At 35.7% G+C, this 25,082-nt stretch overlaps 2 protein-coding genes across 5 annotated transcripts; one reads left to right on the plus strand and one right to left on the minus strand.

Annotated features, from left to right (window-relative positions):
• Nucleotides 1-251: 251 nt before the first annotated feature.
• On the minus strand, nucleotides 252-5,382 carry LOC6649877 (discs overgrown protein kinase). Of its 4 annotated transcripts, none has more exons than XM_047009202.1 (3): nucleotides 5,278-5,382; nucleotides 2,646-2,779; nucleotides 252-2,357 (listed from the first exon to the last, which is right to left on the minus strand). In XM_047009202.1, the coding sequence occupies exon 3, from the start codon at nucleotides 2,241-2,243 to the stop codon at nucleotides 936-938; it is 1,308 nt and encodes a 435-aa protein (XP_046865158.1). In that variant the 5' UTR covers nucleotides 2,244-2,357; nucleotides 2,646-2,779; nucleotides 5,278-5,382; the 3' UTR covers nucleotides 252-935. The 4 variants fall into 4 exon arrangements, with proteins under 4 accessions (XP_046865158.1, XP_046865157.1, XP_015032546.1 ...); XM_047009201.1 differs by having other exon boundaries at nucleotides 252-2,360; XM_015177060.3 differs by lacking the exon at nucleotides 5,278-5,382 and adding an exon at nucleotides 5,055-5,256 and having other exon boundaries at nucleotides 252-2,360.
• A 3,585-nt stretch (nucleotides 5,383-8,967) lies between these two features.
• Nucleotides 8,968-22,175, plus strand: LOC6649878 (probable serine/threonine-protein kinase DDB_G0272282). The gene is made up of 3 exons (XM_023179755.2): nucleotides 8,968-9,306; nucleotides 19,773-19,919; nucleotides 20,469-22,175. The coding sequence occupies exons 1-3, from the start codon at nucleotides 9,113-9,115 to the stop codon at nucleotides 21,844-21,846; spliced, it is 1,719 nt and encodes a 572-aa protein (XP_023035523.1). The 5' UTR covers nucleotides 8,968-9,112; the 3' UTR covers nucleotides 21,847-22,175.
• The last annotated feature ends 2,907 nt before the right edge of the window (nucleotides 22,176-25,082 follow it).

The following is a 25,082-nucleotide window of genomic DNA, read 5'->3' on the forward strand; positions in this document are numbered from 1 at the left end:
CATCTATATACTTAAAATCAAACATAATGGTTTAAATATTAATTTTATATTCCTTTTTTTTTGTTGTGTTTTGTTTTCTTCATTTAATATAAATTTTGCTTACGTTTTTTGTTCAGTTGGAGGAGTGAGTTTAATGGGCTTTGCATTAAATGTTTTCTGTTTATCGATTGGATGTATTTAATCAATATGACAAAAAAATGTAAGTGTGATATATAATGCATATATCGAAGAGAAATGCTAAACATTTCAAGTTTGATTTATCATTTCCGTAAATGCAACAGCAAAATGTTTAGAATGTTTTTATGCTTTACATTAATTTTGTTCTTCTTGTTGTCGTTAGCTCGATCAACTGAATATATTCTATATATATAAATATATATATATATTGCCTGCTGTTGTTCTTAATTTGTCCTCCTATTTTTTTGACGCTTGCATGATCAATCAAATGAATCATGTTTTTACTTTCTGGCAGCCTTTCAACAAAGGTTTTTCAACTAAAATTATATTTTATGACGTATATATAATTATATTAATCTTAATAAGCCCTTTCTACACATACAAAGCAGCAGAACAAATGAAAATGTACAAAAAAAATCATGTATACATGTGTGTTTTGTGTGGGTGTGTGTATGAATGTACGATGGGTGAGGAAGGGACCAGGTCCACCTTGTATTACATTCAAACATGTATACCGCCATAAAGCATATATATACATAGATAGATATACATATATATGATTGAATATATATAAATATATGTGTCTATATATTCTATGTGTGTATTTTGCCGATTTTTATCTCTACATAGCGAAAGTCCAATAGGTCTGCAAAACAAACGCAATATCGTTTTGTCATCGAGTGATTCATCTTCGTCATTATGATATTGGATAGTTTCGCCTCTCTAGTGTTCTAACTCTATATTTAAACAATAAAATATTATTTAGCATTTCGTACATCATTTTGAAGACCTACAACACCACCCCCTCCACCACCTCCTCCATTACCACCCCCTTGACGCATGCGTATTGAAGGTCGACGCTCCGGCGTATCATAAGGCTGTCGCGATGAATTTGTTGCCGCCATTGAATCGTCCATATTGAGCCCATTGTTACCGCCGCCAATCAGCTGGCCACCGTTTCCGCCAAGCATGGCAAGCGTTTGACCTGCACCTGAGCTTCCGCTGAGCAGCTGTTGTGTACTTCCGCCAGCCGTGGCCATGGTCACATTATTGACCTTGTGCTGTTGCTGATGTGAGACGGCTGCTGCTGCCACTGCTGCGGCCGTAGCATCCTGTTGACCCTGCTGGCCATCTGTACCGTCCTGTGCCTGTTGGATAGCCGGCGGATTTCGTGGGCCACCAAACTTGAGCAGATTCCAGTCGAATACATAGTCATAGGTGAAGCCCAGTCGATGGAACAGATTACGGAATAGCTTACGCAAATGGCAGTAATCGGGACGCTGGTCAAAGTGCATCTGCCGGCAGAAGTTTAGATAATTGACAAACTCACTGGGGAATCCCTTGCAGAGCACCACAATCGAGGTGGAGAGCTTTTTCTCCGATATGCGTTCGTATTTCTGACGCTTATTGGCAGCTTTCAAGCCCTGCCAGGGAAGGGCACCCAAATTGAAATACATCAAAACATAGCCAAGCGATTCAAGGTCATCACGTCGGGACTGCTCAATACCCAGATGTGTGTTAATAGAAGCATAACGAGCTGTGCCCGTTAAATTCTTGTTTTCCCGATACGGGATATGCTTCAAGGAGCGGGCATCACGGAATTTCTTGGCCAATCCAAAATCAATGATATAGACCAAATTGCCTTTCTTACCCAGGCCCATCAAAAAGTTATCAGGTTTTATGTCGCGATGAATGAAATCTCTCGAGTGTATATAGTCAATGCGCGAAATCATCTGATCCGCCAGCAAAAGAACCGTCTTGAGTGAAAAGCGACGAGAACAAAAATTAAATAGATCCTCCAAGGAGGGACCCAACAGCTCCATAACCATAACATTGTAATCACCCTCGCTGCCGCACCAAATAATTCGCGGTATACCAATGCCACCTTGCATCGTTTTATAGAATTTGGACTCGATGTGCAATTGTGGATGTTTAGTGCGTATGCATTCCAATTTGATGGCCACCTCCTCGCCTGTGTTGATAGTTGTGCCCAAATAGATGTCACCAAAGGATCCAGAGCCAATTTTTCGACCTAGTCGATATTTATTGCCCACACGCAGTTCCATTTTGTCTGCTCTGTGTGTGTGTGTTTCTTAGAGTGTCGTTAAAGTTACTCTTCTTATCGGAGCTACTTCTTGTGCTGCTCTAGCTGTCCTAGCACGGCGACGTGCACTGCCTGCCTGCTGTGAGGGTGGAAAATAGGATCAACAATATGCGTTATGCAAATGTCACATTTTTGTACACTGAAAGCTTCTATAACCATAAGACTGCGCAACACGTTTTCCGACCACTTCCACAATGAAGGGGGATGTAACTTAGGTAATTGATTGCTTACCACAAAAATGCTTTTAAAGTGAGAAGCTTATTAAACATTTATCAAGTTCATTTGAAGAAAAATGTTAACATATTGCGGCAATAGAAATAAAAACTTTCAATGTACATTTAAATCTCAGAATTATAATAAGCACCTGACGATGTCCTGTTGTCCAAAATGTTGTATCAAATAATTTTTAAGACAGTCGCCAAAAAAAGGCTTTATGTTGGGCAGGACGTCCTCGTCGTTGAATCAGTCAAGAGAACTGAATCAGCTACCAATTTTGCGCTGCAAATGTATAAAAGAGAAATATAACATAAAATTGTTTATTTTTTATAGCGAAGAATTGTTGTTCTTTACTTTATCTTTCATTATCATTCAAGTTTATGACCTTAAAAACGTATTATTATAAACAAATATGTCTCTCTTTCAGATTCTAGATCCTAGATAAAGGGTTTTCTATGTTTCATTTGCTGCACAGTGTAAATCGGTGGCCCAGCAACAGAGTAATTCCTAAAATAACTTAACAATAAAGCAATAAAAAACAACGAAGAAGAAGAAAAAGCAAAACAAATGACGACTTTAGCATTAAGTGAATGAATCGGCTTAAAAATTGCAAAAGGGGCAAAACCAACAAACACGATAAATATTGCACTATCGCAGGTTAAAAAATTATGTGCGTGTGTGTTTGTCGTGTATTAATTAGACTTTAAAGTAAATAAAAACGAAGGAAGAAGAAACAAACAAAAAGAAAAAAACTTGGTGGCTATAAAAATTGCCGCTTAATTGTTAGGATAGAAGGGGGAGGTGGATGACAGTAAGCCCATTATACATACAGACATACATACATACGCGTATATGTATGTATGGTTGTACATAGATTCACGGGTGGGAGGAGATAGAAAAGACAAGACAAGACAACAAATAAATGTGCAGCAGAAAGTTTTCACTTTGCCCGAAATAATACCCATACATGCATACACTCATAAGAAATTGTCTGTATGTGCGTGACAAAAGACTGCTCAAACTGTTTGTTTGTTGTTTTTGCTTTCTTGCACTTTTGTCTTTTATTTACACTTTTTCTCACTTTATCTATTCTTTTGCTTTCTTTTAATGCCCGCTCACGCATTTCTTTCTCTATCCCACATACCTGTGGAGTTTAAGAGGCAAGAGCGAGAGAAAGAGAGAGTGGGAGACACAGCGAAGTGGACACAGAGAGGGGAGCACTGGGGAGCATTCTAACCTCAAAAACTGGCACTGGCACTTGTGTTGTTGTTTGATGCTTTGTGCCGATTCTGATTCATTTAACACTTTTCAGGTTGCGTTTGTCGCGTCACTGGGTTTCATTTACCAAAATGTACCGTTTTTTTCAGTGTCGAGGTTTTTTATATATATATATGTATTTTAAACACGTTCTAGTTAATATGTTTTTAGCCAGGTGCGCAGGCGGGAGACGGTGACGACACTCACTTTGTTTCTCACTAGCTCTCTCTCTCTTTATTTTTGTCACTCTCCCGCTAGCTGCTTCACTTGTCAAGAGAATCTCACAAAAACAACAACAGCTGATCGAACTTATTTATGGAGCTGTTTTTTTTTGGTAGGGTATCCAATTAGTCGAATCTTTAAGAATTGATTGGTTATCTACTTGTTACAATTGCATGTGTTGCGTTGGCGGCCAAAGACTTCCGCAAAAATCTCATTTGCAGAGAACAAAGGAGATTCGGTGATAAATAAACATATATGTATGTATGTATGTATATACGTAATTCCAGGGATGGATTTTAAGTGAGTTTATACTAGTACTTTAAACTTCTTTACAGTATTTTGTAGTAAGTCAAAATATGCTAATTGGAATTCAGAATAATTTGAGTTTAATTATTTTTTTTGTGATAATTACTCAGGTCATAAGTAATTTATACCTCTAAATAAGGTTCAGGGAAAACAATAATGAAGAACTATGGAGTGAGAAAACAGTTGTTTAAACAGGCAATCCGATAATTCGTCATGCTAACAACTCAACGGCAAGGACGACAATGAAAAAAATTGCAGTTAACTCGCTGATAACTGAAGGTGGCAATGGCGTTTAAGGAGACTCAGACGGGGGATGGTTGGCGCCTACCTTGGCCAGTTTTGGGGGCTATCCGTGTGCCGATTCCGTTATTTTCACTTTTTATTTCTTGCTTTTTCTTTTGTTTTAACTGAAAACAGAGGAAACTCAATAGGATTTTCAACTTCCGTTTTACGAACACGTTAATATAAACGATAGCAAAATACATTTTGCATTATTCATATTTGCATTAATTAAACATTTTGCACACATATGGCAATTAGGATTATGTGGAGGATGCAAATTCATCCGATTTGTGCAGTCGTCGAAAAAATGCTATTCACAAACAAAACATTTGGAAAATGATCCGAGAAATCGTTTGGAAAAATTAGAAGCATTAATCCAAACTGAATCGAAGACTGCGACATAAAAAAAACTTATTAAAAGGAAAAACTAAAACTTATGCGAGTCGTTCGCCCTGACACACACACAAACACACACCAACACAACACTCACATATGTATAGATGTCTCGCTTGCTCTTGAGCTGTTTATACAGGCAGCACGTTGCTAGCCAGACTGTTTCAGCGTTTTCACACCACTACAACTGCAAAAAGGTGGCTGGCTGTGGCCCCAAATGAAGTCTTTTTGAGGCCTTTGTTATGCACAGTTTACGCACAGATAATTGGGACGCGCACATTACACATTTATATACACATTGAATTACAGATACCACTTACATTTTGCATTAATTTGGTGCTTTTATTTATTATTTGACTTGCAATTTTATAATTTGGTGCATTAATTCGCTTCGAGCGAATTCAAGAGGTTACAGTGTTACTTATCGATAACATTTTTTCGCCGCGCGACTAGTGATGCTCGCGAGCTTGCTCACAGCTCAAAAGCAGCGCTCTCAAAACGACTCGCGGCTCAACAGTGGCGCCTCACGGCGAGGCTGCGGCGTATTTGAAAATATTTAAAAAAGGGACCATTTCTCAAAATGCATTTTATAATGGTTTCTTTAAAAAGAAAACTGTATTAAATAATAAAACATCACTAATGGTATTCCACAATTGTCCATATTTAGTTAATCGGTAAAACAAATTTTTTGACGCTTGTTATTTATTATTTGAGACACTTAACCGAAGCGTTTTAAAATATAGACTACCACCATCTGATTTTTGAAATAGAAAATTCAACAACAATAATTATTTTAGATATATGCCACATAGGGCACGCTTTTACTTTTACATATTGTTTTATTAAACCAGTGTCTAAAGAACGCCTCTGCTAGCTTCTGATTGGCGGTTTGTTTGCGATCTAGGCTAAATTAATTTACAACTCTTACAAACATAAATGCACACACACAGATAAAGTTTCATTAGCGATCAGCCAATGGCATAACGTCGCGAGCCGATGGTCAAAACAGTGCTGGACTAAGTTAGCGCGGGGACTGTAGCTAACATAGTCAACATATTTAGTATTTGACCGATTTTCAATGATGACATAACTTTCACATTGGAAAGTGATTTTCTAAGTGACATTAAACTTACATATTGGTTTTTGATTGCTGCAGTCCTTGCGCTTGCTAAGTCCGGCACTGGTCAGGTTCCAAACGCAACGTATGGGAATATAAAACAAAATGACGTATGTATCTTTGTACAAATGAGTGCTCAACTAGTTTTGTATCTAGCAGAGAGTATTTTCATTTAGCATCTTAGCTTTTACCACAGATATCTCAGGCAGCAAAAAAGTTATATAGGTGCATACGATCGATAGCTGATGAGTCAAGGAGTACGAAAATAGGATAAAACTTTACTTACACACCTAAATATCTCACTCCGGCTCTCGTCAGTTTTCAGATATGGTAATTAAAAAAAAGAAATTGATGAAGAGCAATTAATATGAGCCTCAATTTTACTTAAAATTAATGTCCTATTTTAAATTTTATAGCTTAGTTAAGTAAAGTGCTTGCTAATCTCTCATATTCATTCGGCTTAAATGATCTGAAATATTAATAATTTTTCTTTCTGTGTATATGTATATCTACCTACATATGGTATTAATGTTTTTCTTTTTTGTTTATATCTGTATGTATGTATGTATCTTTTCCGATTGTTGTTTTGCTAAATATTTCCGGAACACATGTCGTCGCAGAACTTGGAATCGAAATTGGTTGCTCTCGCTGATTCTCTGGCAGAACTTTGCAAGTATTTCTAACGACCATTTGGTTTCGTTTAAGATGTCTCGCTACAAGTATATGAATACATATACATACATAAATATTTATATGGCATATAGTAGGTTGTCGGCTTAGATCAAATAATACGATTTCATGGCAAGTCACAAATTGTCAAGCGGGCTCATCGCATCCGCTGCGTTGAGCTGCCCAACTTTTTTTTTTCTTTTTTGTATGTCATCTGCCTCCTAATTCCTGCCTTCCTTCGTCTGTGCCTCCAGCTGCATTGCCGACCGACATTGGCGACCTTTCTCTCTGCTCTGCTCCAATTTGATTATGAAACCATAAGCCAAGCAGCGAATAAGCAAATATTCTTAATTAATTCAAAATATTTTTTTATTTTAATATTTGTTTTTTTTTTTATTTTTGCACATACATAGTAGACGGTTTATCAACAAGTCACTTTCAACTTTGCCGTCAAATTGTTAGCTGCTGCCTAGGGGCAGCAGGCGCGTTATTAATTTTCTAGTTCCAGTTGATGCAGTCGGTCAGTTCAGCGAACTATGGAGCCATGTTTTATGTGCCTATAGACGGACTACTATATAAAGGCGAATAATTTCCATTTTGATGCCTTTTATGACACTTACCAAAAGAAGAGAAAAAAAAAACCAAAATAACACCAAAATGCCAATAGTAGATTTGACGTTTGTTATGATACCCTGCGTTCATATAGTAAATAAAGGGTATGCACACTCTACTTATATGATTTACTCGTATTGTCTATTCTTTAAAGATGTTAACTTGGCTTTCTTGGAAAGTACTGAAATCGTAGTAATCCTTCTCTTAATCCCTTTTGGTTCATTTCTAGACAATATTCAACATTTTTTAAACGGTACATTTAAGTCGACTCTTTGACTTAGTGTATAGCATTTTTATTTGGGATTTTTTTATCACATAAAATGCTCATTTGAAGTATCTGAATTCTACTAGGTATTTATGATTTCGTTCATGCATTTTTGGTTTCTTTTAGTGTTTAGTTTTGGTTTAGAGGCTGTCGGCGTTTTAGAAATAAATGGGGGAAAAAAGTTAATTGAGTTGTAAAAATTATAAAGTTGTAAAAAGAAAAAAAAAATACACCAATAGAGAGAAAACATGTAGGGTAAAAGTTACGATTGTATGGATAATTTTTCTATATACATATTACTTCCAGTTGAAACTGGCTGAAAAACAAAAGAGGAAAAAAATATCACTCTAAATTTTTACGACCATGAAATGAATAGCATCCAGTTTTTTTTCGAATGGTGGGGGGAAACGAAACGTTTTTCTCGAGATTTGATTTCAGTTTTAAAATTTTTTTATGATTTTGATATTCATTTTGTTTATGCCGTTCGATATTTACCGGTAGATAACTGGTGCACGGCGGTTAAGTGATCGATCAATGAAATATATGCACATATTAATACAAATATGATTAGGTGATGATTTAGAAAAAGGATTATAGATTTGGTCCTTTGGACACTTTGATTTTCAGTACAATGTACATTTTAGATCGTCACTATTAAGTCAGAGGATTACACTAGAGTTAAGTTAAGTTATCGGTTAGAAAACTCAACACTCATTCAAATAATATTCAGTTTCTAGCATTTATTATTAATGTAACTAACTTTCTCATCATCCATTTGTATAATTTCACATCCCTCTACTCATCATCGATAGTCCTGAAATAGTCTTATTGACTGCCTTGATTTCTGATTTCGATCCCACTCCAGTTAACTGCATTCCTGTTCCTTTTGAAATGCAGCTGCAACAAGTGGGTTTCCACCCTCTCATGTTGGTGTCATAAATCCATATTGCTCTCTGTCCTCTTTTTCGATTTAACTTCTTTATTTCTTACCGATCTTTGGTGCTCTAGGGCCACCTAATTTCACACGAACATGTTAATGTTTACACGCGTAGCGTTATTTTTATTTGTGTCCCCGTAGCGTATCGTCGGCTCCAGTTAGTTGCCCCTAACAAAGGCTCCCCATTCCCCCGTTCCACACACCCACAATACGGAGCAGCAAGCAACCAACCACTGAAGACTTGGCTTATCTTTGCTATCGTCGTATGATCTCACGATCGCCGAGCAGCGAGCACCGAGCACCGATCTCTGTCTCCTATATGTGTTTTTTTTTCATTTTGGGGGCTTGCTCATCATTCAGACTTGGGCGCCAGATCAGTTGCTGTTTGCATGTTAACTGCGTCGCGTCGGCTTAGGAAAACCTAGAGAGAGAAATTTGTGTCCGCAGTTGGTGATTTGAATGCTCCGAAAATTGATGGTTTCAGTTACCGACGGTGGTTGATTAGCAGAAAAAGAATAATAATTAAATAAATCAAAACACAAGATTACTCTGAAAATGAGTGAAAATTCCAAGAATGGAGCGGATCGCGTTAAGCCAGTGGAGACTTTGGTCCTGGCCAATTATGCCCTAAAGGCGGAACAAAAACGAGCTGCCGGTCAGGGTGGACGTAAAGAGGATGAACGTATAACTAGTGCCGTGATGAAAGTTCTCGAGGGTTATGATTGGAATCTGGTTCAGGCATCTGCCAAGTAAGTGAAATTAATAGAAGAATGAAATGGAAGATGGATATTAGGGGGATACGTTGGTATTTTGTGTTGGTTTAGTCAATTTTGTGAAACGTAGTAGAAAAGGATAAAAGAGTTGTTGTGACGACGATCGTCTTGCAAGGATCGATCAATTATTAAACGAGCTAAGCTTCCAATCAACATTTAAAAGGTTTCTTATGGATTCTATGGATTTACAGCAGCAATGGCAGAGAGATAAACGTTCTTGGCCAGTTTTAGAGTTAAAATTTCGGGTTTGGGTGAAAAATTTCACTCGATTCGCTACCTTCCTGAAAAATCAGCACATATCACATAATTCTTATGAAAAATTTGAATAAATCTTCATTAAAATGAGCCGCAAAACTGCGAAAAGGCTAACCATAACTTTAAATTGGCTTAAGCAAATATTAAAATACATAATATAATAAACAATTCTAAATGCATACATAAATATATATTTAAACATGTATCTATGTGCATACAAGTATATTAACTACTTGTACCTACTTGTAAACATATATAGACATAAATATATAGACATATTGTGGTCGGTCTGAGAGAGATGAAGAGTGGCAGAGAAAGAGAGAGGCGAGGACTAACAAAATGGTGTTTTCTGGCGGGGAAGCACAATAACAAAAAAAAGACACAAGATACAAAATATGAAGAAAACAAATAAAATACAAGATACAATGCAATACATAGGCATACATACATGTATATGTATATGTATTGTATATTTTCTATGTATGTGGGTACATATAATAAAAGTGACGAAGAATCATGTTCAATATATGAAGACGACAAATCAATTCAGGCATGGAAAGCGAATAAATATGTTTTTAGCGTTAAGATGCTAACTGCTAACAAGGTGGAGAAAGAGAGGAGGAGACAAAACCCAAAGTTAACCACAACAAGAGTCAGGTGAGGGAGTGTGTGAACAAAAAAAAAAAAAAGGGAGGCAGGCAGCAAAAGACCTAAAGGTGAATACAGATACAGAAACATACATACATACATAGTTACATACATACATACATCCATTCATACATACAGTTGCCGTTGACAGTTAGCACTGCAAATTGACACTTGACAGAGGAGTTTGAAGGTGCCGGAAGATGTCGATAATGATGATGATGATGATGATGATGACTATGCCAATAATGAGAAAGATGTTGCTGGTCATGGTACAGGACAAAATTTTGATCAAGTCGTGAGAATGCAAATTGCGGTCTCATACCTCTGATCCTTAGGCTTACCTTTGGGTTTGCACAATAATTAGCAATGGTCTCTCTCTCTCCCTCTATCTCTCTCTCCATCTCTCTGTATACTATTTTACTTTCTTATTATTACTGCCTTCAACTATGTATGTAACTTGTTGTTGCCTTATCTGACTTAGTGCGTTTCCTCGCTCTGCTTTGTTGCTTATCAGGGTTAATGCTCAACTCAGTTGGTCATAGCAAATAAACATCCTTGGCTAGAAACGCTTTGCTGGCAAAATGCGCTGTCATAAGCACGTGTGTGTTTGCACAAGGATATGAGCGCCATTTCCATTTCCTTTTCTTTATTTGTCTACCCAAGAGTCTTGGCTCTCCCTTCAAGCCCTGCTAGCCCACTCAACCCTTTTTAAAGTCACACTAGAAATTGTTTACCTTATGATTTATGCAGTATTTTTCTTTAACAATTTTATTTTATTTTTTTTATGAATCTACACACACTTTGCCATGGACGTAGTGTAAGAACATGACTCCTTGATATAGAAAAATAAGATTTATATTATTTTGCATACTCTTAAACGTTTCGCATGTCATTTACAGACATGCTCTTGATGTTATAGAATCTCATTCTTGTAAAATATTGATTTGATGAGCTCTAGGACAAAAGTAGTTATGAAAACTTCATTACTTTTAAACTCTACAATACTATATAAATTTGGTGTTTATAAATTAATTTTTGGATTGGATTTTGGATTAATTATAAGACAAAATATCATCTGTTAAATACAAATTTCTTTATCGATTCGACTTATATTGATGATCAAAAATACATATACTTTACTAGGTTCAAACCAACCTTCAATAGATCTTCTTTTTAAACAAAAACTAATCTGTAAACCGCTTTCAAATGTTCTAAATATATTTAAAAATCTTTTTATAATTTCCTTATGTTTTTGGTCTGAATTCCTTCGATTCGAAATTGCTCAAATATAATATTTGCTTAATATTTGCCAAACCCTTACAAAACAAATTTTAAGATCAAACAATCCGAATAAGGAATATAAAGAGTAAAATACATATGGAGCATATAAAATCTGAAGCGCACAACATGTTTCTCATATGACTGAGAGAATATTGTTAATTTTTAAACCACAAAAACACCTATAAAAATGTTCATTTGTTTAATTTAGATAAATCAATATGGGATGAATCATTCTTTGGGAACTTATAGTCCAATAAATTGAAATTTGATGAGCAAATAAAGTAACGAAACCACAAATAAAAGGCAGAGTATTGGGAATATTATTGGCTGTCCACTTGAGCAATTTGGCGAGTTCCGTACATTCTTTTTTTTTGGTGTGCTATTGCCTAATATATGGGGGGAGAGCTATTGAAAACACTTTCAACGTGCGACTTATATATATATGTATCTGATTACCTACATACTTATGTATAAGATGGACTCCCCTATTGCCCATGTACGAGTTGTGTTGGGGATTCGAAAACCCTTTCGAGCTAATAGCTTTAATTTTTATGCGCTCCTTTCTATATTTACTTCTCGATTAGATAAGACGTTCCCAGGCCAAGTAAAATCGACATTAACTTTTTTCTTCTTTTTTTTTTTTTTTGGGGTGGTTAAAGCAGACATTGGGCGACATTATAAATAATTTATTGCTTATCTGGTGTTTTTCATGTTGTCATAACATCCAGGTGGTGGGGAGTTCGAATCGGTTGTGATATCATCAAAAGTTAGAACTACTCTACTATGTACATAGCATGATTTTTCTGTCTTGTCTTTTTGTCTACCCCTTAAGTCACACCACAACGCATTTACATAGTCCACAAGTCAGAGTAAAGTCAGTCAGCCAGTGGGCGGCCTAAACTAATACACTTCACTTACATTCTAACACAAGTCGGAGAATCTCACCGCTACAACGAATAACGAACTGGGTTCAACAATATCCTTTATCAACATCAACTCTTTTATACAGTGGGACAAACTTTGTGTACACAAAATGTTTCAATTGAAATATTTGGGCATACATAGTTGATTCTCCAAGTAGCTATATTTAGGAGGATATGGAATTATTTTCAAAAGTGATGCTTAAATTAATTACTCTACTGTTTGACTGTACAACTTTTTGGCAATGTTTTATTTATAGTTCTTTTTTAAAGCAAGAATGCATAAGAAGGATATTTCTATTTAAGAGGCTGGTTTTATAGACGTTGTTTTGAATTAACTGTATGTATTTTAAATTATACGTGATGTTATCCAGTGACTGATCTAGTGGGAGTTAGGGAAAGATTTTAGATTAGTGATACTTTAACCTTTAACCCTGAAACTACTCAAATTTCGATATCCAATAACGATTTTCCCGTAAATTGTCCGCGTTGGCTTCTCCTTATTGTTAATTTTCTCTTTTAATTTCTCTCCTACATATGAGCTGGATCGGCTACTGTATTATGTCTATATAAAAAGTGAGTTTAACAGATGTTAGATTTGTATTTTTCTAAAGTTTTCTATATTTTTCCAACATTTTGATGCAGTTGGAAAATGGTTTTCTTGATTAAGAACATTCTTGTGACCATACTTAAATTGTTCTGTACATTCTCACTAGACGTTTATATATACCCACAGAAATGACTTATAATTTGTAATATATGTACGTGATTATATACTTACATATGTTCTAGAAACAAACTTGCTGTTGCTTAGTATTATGGTACAAAAAAAACAATAAAGAGGATTTAATGGAGTTTCTAGCTTTAAGGGAGGCTAGGATATCCTAGCTTTCTGCCTCAATTTCACCAACAGCAAATATGGATTATTAACACTTTAACTTTTCTGATTTGGATATCTTTGGATGTTGGATGTCGAGACATAGAGATGTGTACATGTAATTATGATTTCTAAAACACTTTACTTAATTTCTAATATACTGCTGTAGTTCCTTAATAAACGGATCTAAATTGTTCAATATTTAATAGTTGAATTTGCCTTAGCAATTTTACCCTAATCACTTGCTGTCACTGTACATGAAAACGGCTTGGTCCTGACGGCTGGGAGGCTGATTCTGAACAACCCGAATGAACATGTTCCTCTGGTCCGGGCAAAAGTTTCCAGTTGCTGCCACACAAGTTTGATACACGTGCGGCTTACAAGACAAATATTGATTTTGGTGGTGGCCAAGAACCACAGCCTTGGTGTGGGTTGGTGGGGTTTTTCAGTATTTTCACGTGTCTGCATAGATTTTTGCATATACTTTTGGGCCAACGGCCTCCTGTAGCTTTGGCTGTAGCTTTTGCTGTAAATTCACAAAACACTTTTCAACTCGAAGCGTTTTTTGGAAGCGGATGAGAGTGACAATGGGCCAGGAGTTTGGCACTTGGTTGAATTCTGGGGGGCAGGGGCAGTCATCCCAATGGGGGTAGTCAAATCATCCATACAAAATACTTAAATCCAGCTATCAGTCTGCCGGAAATGAAGTGGATCATCGAGTTGGCTAAATTGAGTTTTACATTTCCCCCTTTCAGTACCAGTAAAATTTTTATTTTTATTTTGAGGGTAAAATATTTTTTTTCGCGTGAAATTCAGAGCATATTTTATAAGTCAAAAAAGCTTTTCCCTAAAGCTCCTGTTGCCAGAAACAACCGCTTGACATGACACTTTTAAAAGGACGAATCCAGTATCTGACCCTGCGGGATATTCCTGTGGAGTGAGGTCTTTTGAGGATACATATATCCAAAATGGATGGTTTTTAGGATATCCCCACCACAACAACAACTGACGGAAATGTATAAACATGTAAGCAATTCTGAAACTTTTCAATTAGCTACACAATTTCCAAGTAAAGGTGGGCCTAATAAGTATTTAAATTAAATTTCGCCTAAATCGTACTTTGAGTTTAGTTCGAGATATTAAGGGAACTTGGGATAACTAGTTAGATTGTATCTCTTTATTGCTGCTTCTTTGGTTAAGCCTTTTAGGGATTAAATATCACGCAATGCAAACCAAATATCTTTTATCGACAAGTGTGTCATTTGATCCTAGTCTTGATTCTGGGCAGCTCCATGACATTTATAAAATCAAATGTCAGGGACATATGGTCTACATCGTTAAACATTGATTGTAGTTGCCCAAATAAAAGCACCACCACTACCACCACCACCATCACCACCAAGCGACAACAAAAGCACCACCAATATAAAGCCATTGTGCTCTCCTCTCCATTGTGTACCCAATACCCCACCCATTCCCTTTTCTTCTCCATTGCCCCAGTCATCAGATATTCTCTCCTCTTCCACTTCAATGCGGCATAGGCCATGGACTATCGGCTGACGACGATTCACCATCACTATCAGCTTCGTTCACGCCTATCCAGTTCATGGCATGGTCACTGTCGATACGAACCTCGTGTCCTTTTTGGTGCTCCACTCTCGAGTGCGACGTCGACGTTAGCTGTAAAAATAAATTGACTTGGAAATTGAAAAAAAAGCGCCAAAAAAAGAAGAGGAAAAATAAAAAAAAATAAAAACCCACACACACCAACAACAACAAACAAGCACCGCAAAAAAATTGCGTCCTGAATGAAGTGGAAGTGGCAGCAAAGTCGCCGTCGCCGTCGAATTGGCGGAGTGGCGGATAAGAGCGGCTTAAATTAAAAAGTAAAAGCTTAACAAGTGCGCCACATCCCAGCCGCACATACATTCATAGATGTGGCAAGTGCGTTGGATTAGAGATTTGCAGAGACGACAAAAAGAGAAATGGTTGAAAAAAACAACCAATACAAATTGAAAATCTAACTATAGTCGATGTATATGAAATTTCCAGGTTCTTTTTTCAGAACTTAATGAAAACAATAATCTCAAAATTGCACTTTAATTGAAAATCTATAGTTTAATTTATAATCCAAACAACTTCTGCCTTAGAATACTCCTCTGCCTGAGTTTGAAATTAATTAACGAGGAAACCCATGAGACCATTTGATGTTCTCCGCCCATTGTCAAATCATGTCGTTGACTGATGTCCTTATGAAAGAAAATAGCCACTGGGTGCAAGTTCGATATCCTGAATATTTGTTGTTCTTTGCACCGGGCAGTCAGTTATTTTGGCAACCGCCCTGCACACAGATTGTCCGAGTTTTGAAAGGAAACATTGCCTGTAGGAAGAGCACATTGGCTTACTTGTCAATAGAAATATGAATACATGGACATTTCGTCTCGATTTTTGAATTCAAAGAGCATAAAAAGAAATAGAGAGGAAGAAGAGACATTTACAGAGAGAGAGAGAGATAGAAATGGTAGCATCATGAATAGGCAAATTATGCTTAATAAATTGAATACACAGTTTGACAAAATTTCCAAAATTCGATGAAAAATTGATTGGTTCAAGACCTACAGGTTTTTGAAGGTTTGATGAAATTAACTATAAGAAAAACTAAATATTCATACTTTTATCAGGACATCCCTTAGAAAAACAAATGTTCAATATATGTCTACAGGTAAAACTTAATTTTCGAGAGTTTTGTGTTTAATTTTAGTCATATTTTGAAAATCTTTGCGTCAGATTTCATAATTTTTTGTCTTGTTTAAATTGAAAATCTTTTTTTTTGTCAAACAATAGGTACATCTCTTTTCTTGCCATATCAAAAACTGACAAAATACTTACATATCTTTTAATGAGAATTGAACTTGAAGTAGCATTCTATAGCCAAAAAACTCAATTAAAGTAGGGAAATCAAAAATATATAATCTTTATATAGGATTTGAGCCAGTTTTAGATAAGTAATTGTTTAAAATATACGCATAAATCTTATTGTAATTAAATCCAGCTATTTATAAAACTTTGGTTAGTAGTTACTGAAATTTCATTTACAAAATTTACTAATTTTCCATAATTACTTTTATGTTTACATCTCCAAAAAAAAATGGAAAAAAAAACAAAAAATTATTGGTCAAACCAAAAATTGTGGCAGATCTTGGTGATAAGTACTTACTTATTAGCAACATTGTCCTTTAGCTGTCCATAGTCCGTCCGTAGTCCGGGCTCTGGACTCAATTATAACTTTGCGGCAGTTTATGAAGCGATTATGGAAAAGAGAAAGAGATATATATCAACCGGGGGGTGGGGCAGGGGGCAAATATCAGGTCCAACGACGGGACTTGGATGCTGGCGACTTGATTTTGGTTATCTGCCGTTGGTATCGTCGGCGTTGTGACCCTTTCCACTCTGCCCCTCCCGTAGCCTTTTAAGACAATGTGTGTATGTGCACATGTATGCACATCTTGCAAGTACTTGTGTGTGTGTATTTGTATTTGTGTGTAATCAACTCTCACGCTTGACAGCACGCTAATCAGAATCAAGTGATGTTCGCCTTCTGCTGCATTCGCGCATTCAGTTTTCAGTTTTCAGACTAAGAATTTCCTCCTTTCCTCTGCACTTCCTCGTCGGCAATTGGCACTCAAGCACGTCTTCATCATCATTGTTGTTGTTGTTGTTGTTGTTTTAGTTGTTGTTGCATTTGAAGATGCGTAAATCTCATTAAGTGATATCTTCAAGTGGCCGTTAGCTTGCGCATATGAGAAATGAGCAAGAACTGCAAAGAATTTTGTATTTTTTTTCGGTTTTTTCTCCTCATTTTTTTTTTGCATCTGCCATAGTTGTTTATCGGCAAATGGACCATTTGCCGCTCTTTGTTATTAACAAACACAGCAATGAGAAAAAGAAAATTTCAAATTGTCTGCAGAGCATCGGCAAATCCCCCATAGAATAACTATGCTGTGTTATACACACTATTTACAGATACAAAATAATTTTGAAGATACAAAATTTCCATTTTCAATTTGTAAGCTCATGTAAAGTTGAGGACAAATGCCACTAATTAGCATTGAAGCGGCGCATCCATCGGCATCGTCTAAAGTCAGCGTCACTGAAATGGTTTTCACAAGTTTACTGAAATGTATCTTACAGATACAAATGTAAACAATTTGCAGCCGCCGCAATGCAGGCAGTTGCTGCTGCTTCTATTGCTGCTGTTGATTGTTTGCTTAGGTAGCTTGTCACACATTTTCCCACGCACTAAACCACCATTTTACGACATTTTTCTCACTTTTGTTGTGCGGGCAATTCAAATGCATCCAACGGATGCAGCTCACTCTCCAGGTCTATTTGTTTTTCTACTGGCCCGATTCCAGAAAGCGAAAAGGTGACCAAACAGCGATAAGCCCTTAAGGGTGGCACTGGATCAGTTTGCAATTGAAAGTGTCAGTGGCGTTTTTTATCCTCTCCTGAGAAATAGCATTCTCCACTCCACTCGAAAATTTGTTCAGTGATTGTTGTTGCTAGTGTTTGGAAAAGGCCATCTCCACATATGTTGCTCTCTCTTGCCATGTGGAAATGGGCACTCGCTCACGTGACATTGACTTTGAATGAGCAACATCTGAATGACTTCAGTGGAATTCGCAGAATCAAATAATAAATGTGTACAGTGTACACATATGTACATACATAAATGGGAGGTGTGTCCGCAATTCGTAGAACGGCCCCAGCGGTAAAATACAGTAGACAGTAGCTCAGAAAAAGGACTCCAACGAAACCGGATGATGTTGCCATTGACTAAATAAAATCTACTACACCTTTGCGTACTTTTACCTTTCATTAGTTTCTCTATGGTTGGCTCTTTGTAAAGTACCAGGAAGCCAATTACTGTACTTTTTAAGTAGTTTTATTATGGTAAAAAGGGAGAGACTTAATAATATTTTGTCCTTTGAAAATGTCCCTCTGAATCCATCGCTATTTTACTGTATGTCAATGGTAAAATAATGATAAATAAACTTCAAACAGAAACTAACTCAGTTATATAGAAACTGCCAATCTGTCCATAGCTCAACTCTGTCTGAATAAAGAATACAATTTAGGTGAACGTTTTCAAATGGTTTCTTAAATTTAGTAAAAATTTTGGCCAAATTCGAAAGAGAATTTAACAGACAGTTTAGTGAGTTAAAAAAATTTGTATTATTTTGAAAATGTTGTAAAATTTTCATTTTAAAAAGTTGAGGCTTTCCGCAGGATAAGAAAATCGCACTTTTTCGCTGTGTCATGGATTGTTTACTCTAAATCGTAGGCTCTAGTTCGTGAGATACAGTTACCATTTTAGATTTTGATTAAACAGTTAATAACATGAAAGCCTTTAAGCCAATTTTCATCATTATCTTTTTGGTTGGAGGGTCAAAAGATAAACATATCTTACGAATGATGGCTTAATCCTTAAAAAACCAAAAACTACCGAAATGACAACTGAAAAAACTAAGAATCTAATTTCTTCTTTAAAACATTTGGACTCTGAACATATTTTAGTATAATTTTAGTAACTATTTATAAGTAATTTGTTTTTGAGTTCTTGCAATAAGCGGAAAGTTTAATACATAAATTTAAGACCATGTTCAAAGTAAAGTTTAATATTAATATATTACTCACTAGATATTAGAAAAATTAAAAAAGAATCTATGTTTTGAATATTGATATGTATAAAATTTGCTTATTTCCTCTTTGGCATTATTTGATTGAGTTTTTGTTTTCACTTTGGCCAGGCTTCAAGTGTTTTGGGAGAATTGGGAAACACCTGGGCACTTTATTGATTCGCTTTGATTGAAAACTTGTCTCCTTTTCGATACTCGAATCAGGGCATCCAACATAAAATGCAGCCAGGCAAATCAAATACTTTTACACACACACAGACACCATTAACACCCACACAGTAGCACACGTTCATCTCAATTGAAAGGTTTATCTAACAAATCTCTTGCCTGATCATGTTGATTTAGGATAAATAATTCAATATACAGGAGACAGTGGCAAAATGGGACATCTTGGGCATAGGGATTAGAGGCATACATAGAGTGTCTTGGAGATATTTATCACACACATACACACGATACACATACACAAAGTGTATTTGTATCATTCTGATTGAATTTGCTTTACCATATTGAATACATTGATTGCTGGGATTCGAGCACAACATGTAAATTGAAATGAAAGGAAAAAAGTTGCATAAAAACAATGAAAATGGCAAAGTGGCAATGTGTATTGGAATATCTGTATATTAAATTGGAATTGCCTTGTCATATTGATTGAAGTATGTGGGCGAATTCATCAACTAATTGAATTACTTATATGTTTAATTAATATTTGCATTTGTTTTTCCTTTTTTTTTTTGTTGTTGTTGTGTATTTATATAGAGCCCCCACGGATCGCAAAAAGGAGCACATCAAACGTCCTATGAATGCTTTTATGGTCTGGGCCCAGGCAGCTCGCCGTGTCATGTCCAAGCAATATCCACATCTTCAAAATTCTGAATTAAGCAAATCACTGGGAAAACTATGGAAGTGAGTATAAAAATTTTGAGCTAATCCTAGCAGAAATTTTGATAGTTTTATGAAAATTTAAATTGGATTTATTGAATTAGAATGATTTGAGGTGAATTCTATATAAATTAATATTATCAGATTGCCCTTTAGCAGCATAAATTAATTTACTTATTCAGTTAATTTTAGTTTTACATATTCTCAACGGCAATTTATAGAATTTTCTTATGATCATGTACAATCTGTTTTTTAGAGCCGCGTAGTTTTTTTCTTTTTCTTGTTTTTAGTTTGTTATGAAATTAAAAATTTCACAGTTCATCGCGTTCGTTGACGACACGCGATAAGAATTTGTATTTTTTTTTTGTCGAGGAGAAGCATCAAGTGTGGATGGGAGCCCTTTGGAATTAAACCGATAAGACTTAACGCATCCGCACTCAGTTAATTAGAAAAACTTGTCAATTTATTGGTCAACCAATTTGTATGGTCATAAAAATAAAAAACGAGACTCAACTTGACTAAGTCATAAATTTAAAGCATGATTATTTCCTTATTTTTGAAAATATATTGCAGAAATCTGAAAGATAGCGATAAGAAACCGTTTATGGAATTTGCTGAAAAGTTGCGTATGACGCATAAACAGGAGCATCCCGACTATAAATACCAGCCCCGAAGAAAGAAGGCAAGAGTGCAACAGGGAGCAGGAGGTGCAGGAGGAGGAGGAGGAGGAGGACTCATAGACGATGGCATATCATCATCGAGCTCCTGTGGTGCTGTAGCCGCAGTCAGGACACAACGTACGGCCAATTCAAGTTCATCCAATGGCCAAAGACGGACAAAAGCGAATAATGGCGCACTGAATAGTTCAGGCCTAAACCTTTGTTCGCCCACGGGTGGCTCGAGCAGCAGCTCGGATGTATTTAGCAACGAGGCATTCATGAAGTCCCTGAACAATGCCTGTGCTGCTAGTCTAATGGAACAGGGCCTAGCCTTGAATTGTGAAACGGAGCGAGCACTACTCGACTCTCCTTGCTCAACCACCAGTTCCTTATCGTCATCCCTGACTCCGCCCGATACGCCCTGCAGTGGTACGGGAGCATTAAAACAACTTAACAGTAGTTCAAGTCTGCTTCTTCGTCAATTGAGTGAACCCAGCAATGGGGGAGTGAGTGTCCAGTGCAACAATGATTACGGAGTTCTTCTGGACGCTGGCAGAGAGTATATTGCTTTGGGTGAAGGAAATTACAATAATCAAGCAGCTCAAGAAATGGATTTTCTCGAGAATATCAATAGTTATAGCTATGCTGGGGCCACAAGGGCTACACTCCATCCGGGCTACACTTTCCCCCCAACCACTTCAGTGAACTTTCCAACTGACTCTGAGGAGCAGCAGTCTGGCGCGGTTCCACATCCAGCATCTAGCGTCAATGGTGCTTTAAATTACAAAACGGCCAACGACATTGATCCCAAGGAAATTGACCAGTATCTCATGGATCAAATGCTACCCATGCCATCCATGACCCATAACCAACAGAACCACCACCACCATCACCACCAACAGCATCATCATCATCATCATCATCATCAGCATTCGCCGCCTCCTTTGAATTCATCTGCTTCGCTCTCATCCGCCTGCTCGAGTGCCAGCTCTACAGTTACTGTGCCAGTGGATTGCACTGCCTACTACGAGCAAATGGGCTACACAGGCCAAAGTCAAGGAAATGGAGGCAACTTTGTTAGTCCTCACTATGCTGCACCAGCAATTAATTTGCCTTTGCCTGTTTCTGCAGTTTCGCCGGGCCATCAGCAACAGCAACAGGAATTGCAATTGCATTCACTTGGCCAACCAGAGCAGGAACAGCAACAGCAACAGCAGCAGCCACAGCAACAGCAACAACCAAATTCAAGTCAGCACCATCTATGGGGCACTTACACTTATGTCAATCCCTAAGCTACTTAATTTGCGCATTTGTTGACATAGCTTTTATTACTTTGTCCCCTCCTCTCTCCTTACTGCTTGTCTCTGTGTCCCATCTCCACTCTACTCTACTCCCTTTCTCACACTTTGTCTTCCTGTTTAGATCCAAGTCCATGGATGGCATTCCGTTTATTGGTTTATTGTTTGTGCAATAGTCCAGGATGTTTGTATAGATACGCACAGTCCATACACTTCATCTCACTTGAATAGAACTCAATGAAATTCAAAATTTTGTATTTTCAATATTTATAAAGGTACAACTGCAAATATTTTATTTATCATAATTGTTTCTAATATTTACCAGAAGCTATTTAAAATGCTCTTACCTTAGTAAGTTTAAAACTCATTAAGATGACAATTTGCTAATAAGAGAATTAAACGGTTACTATTTAAATTTTATCTGATAATTAATAGTTCGTAATGACTTCAGCAGCTTTAACATTAAATTTCCTATTAAGTTTTCATACTTACTATAGCTCAGTAATCTATTTTCATCTATTTTCATTTAGCTACGGCAAGAATCACTTTCTAGGAGAATTTTGGGAGTTCATGGACAATAAATATGCCATACTTTCTATATATGTATATCTAAAAGCTCATTTAGTTAATTTTTGAATCAGTTTCAATCGTTTTACAGCGGCTAAATATATAGCGATTCATGTTGTAATTCATCTTCAAATAGATTTGCTAGTTAATTTTAATTGTTTGGCCATTTAATTGAAATCCATAGGGCAAATTAAGTGTTGTTCTCTTCAAGTGGATTGCAGTGTATGAATGTCTGTATGTATGGGTAAATATGCGTATGTATGTGTGTTATAGCTCGAGGTCCTTTTGCCGATTTTGTGCAATTTAATGTAATCGTTGTTATTTTCGTTTATTTCTTTTGTCCTTTTCACCATTCCCATTTCACATACATACTTATCGATTATATATAAAACAATATTCTGTTCTGCATATTCGGTCAAGTTAATGCAATTTAACTGAATGTTTCTTCCATTTTGTAATAACTAATAATTGTTTTATTTTCGTTTTAAATAGATAATTTTAACATTTCCATTTATGTTTATTTTATTGGTATTTGAATTATAAATTTGTGTAATTAAATTGAATAAATTAGTTCAGCAAAATGTTTTGAAAATTACATTCATAACATAAAATAGAGAATTTGTTTCTAGTTTAATCTATAAATTCCTATTATTGTTTTGTATACATTTTTTAGTCATATTTAATTCGTATATATTATCTAAATGTTTGTATTCATGGCAATTATTTATTGAAAGAAAAGGATATATGGAAATGAGAAATGATCAATTGTTTAATATTCAACGAATTGACTTGGTCTTAGTATGATTTACCTGCAAATATATTATTATTATTATTATGTAAAGTATATAATAATTTTTGGGGTTTCTTATATATATAAGTTAGTTAAAAGTAAATGTAGAAATAAATAATTTTATTTGAAATTCGCTTTACTGTCAATAATTCATTTAAATGCCTCTAAATCTGAGTATTATTCATCTTTATTTGGAGATCACTGTAAGTATTAGCTGTTTAGAAGTAAAATTATGTCTTATTGTTTCTTCCGAGTCTAGCTTTATGAATATTTTGGCAGTTTATGTATGTAAATATAGGAAATTTTAGTCCTGGATGCATTATAAAGATTTTCTCTTCCTAGGTATATCCTGATGTACTTTTAATATCCAATAATTATGATAATAATGCGCTGGAAAGTTAACAGATAACATTTTATCAGCCGTTTAAACAAATTAATACCAAATATACGCCTTTGAAATGGATGCATAATTTAGTGCGCACTAGCACCTAAATCATTGACTAGTCTCAAGATGATTTGCTTACCAGATTATCGCTTAAGTAATTGTAATTTATGGGCACACGTTCAATTCGCATACAACCCACGGCACTTGGCCCTTGCATCATGGCAGAAGTCCTTTTGGGCGAATTGAATGAACATTATTAACGGATAATGGTTAGGTACCTATTGAATTATCTTTAATCAAATCGTTCATAAATGTTTGCTTCCAACCATTCTCATTATATTAAGTGTGTCCATTACATTTTCCCACACTTTGATCTCGGTCTCCCCCAATTTTGAGCTGTCTGCGTGTGTCTGTCGAGCGGCACCTGTAAGCGTTGTAAAATCGAAATAAATTCCAATGGAATTAACACCCACCTATTAAAAGGAACATTTTTCTTATATATGTATATACCTACTGATATATATAGACATATATAGACATATTTTTATGTATTTATTTCGCAAGGCGAGGTACCAAACGGAACACAAATATCTCACAACAAAGAAGAAAAAAAAAATAATAATAATGAAAACCTTACGCAGTTTTTTTGGGTGATGCTTCAGATTTTTGTTTTTTTATATTTATTATTTTTTTTCTCTCTCTCCCTATTTTTTTTTTTTTTTTGTTATTTATTTTCTGTTTAAAGCTTTAGTATAAATTTGCACATGTAACAAGTTGTTGTTAATTGAAGCGCAAACAGAAAATGAGAATAAAAAACAAAACCGAAAAAGATGGAAACAAGCATTAGAAAAGCAAATCAATGGCGATTGGGTTGAGAAATAAAATGGCGGAAGGGCCAACAAAAAAAAAAATGGAAGAAAAACAAAAACAATAACTTACAAATGTTGTTAAGGGAGGGCGGCGACTTTTTGATACCCAGTAACCAATAACAATGAAAATTGGGTTGTGAAAATATTTTCATTTCAATTTATCCCAATGGCATTGAGTTTTCATTCTTTTTTGTTTTGAAATAAAGGTATAAAAACAAAAATTCCGGAAATTACAACCACAATGAGATCGTATCTGCTTTTTCATTTGTTTGGGAAACAGGGGGAAATACATATCTTTCTCTGTTCTATTTCTAACAAAAAATTCTTTATTTAGTCAAAATTAAAGTGCAAAAACACAAAACGTACTAACAGTCTTACCACCACTGTATATCTTAAAATGTTTGGCTAACTGAGTAGACTCTTTAAATTTGTTACTACTAGGTGCAGAAAATTCCATTAATTTAGAAAGTTCAAAAGCAATTGCCAAATACATAAATATAATATGTACATACATATATGTGTGTTTACCTTTATTTTTATATTTTTTATTTTGCTAAATTAACACATTTTTCTCATCTTTTGTTGATTTATTCACATAAATCATGTATTTATTTTGTGT

The sequence above is a fragment of the Drosophila willistoni genome, chromosome 3R (genome assembly GCF_018902025.1).
Source record: "Drosophila willistoni isolate 14030-0811.24 chromosome 3R, UCI_dwil_1.1, whole genome shotgun sequence".
NCBI lineage: Eukaryota > Metazoa > Arthropoda > Insecta > Diptera > Drosophilidae > Drosophila > Drosophila willistoni.

Excerpts from the sequence above, each read along its gene's own strand:
- LOC6649877 (XM_047009202.1), bottom strand. The coding sequence starts at position 2,243 with ATGGAACTGCGTGTGGGCAATAAATATCGACTAGGTCGAAAAATTGGC.
- LOC6649878 (XM_023179755.2), top strand. The coding sequence starts at position 9,113 with ATGAGTGAAAATTCCAAGAATGGAGCGGATCGCGTTAAGCCAGTGGAG. Across the intron at positions 9,307-19,772 it reads CTGGTTCAGGCATCTGCCAA|AGCCCCCACGGATCGCAAAA; the intron begins GTAAGTGAAATT and ends GTATTTATATAG. Across the intron at positions 19,920-20,468 it reads TCACTGGGAAAACTATGGAA|AAATCTGAAAGATAGCGATA; the intron begins GTGAGTATAAAA and ends AATATATTGCAG.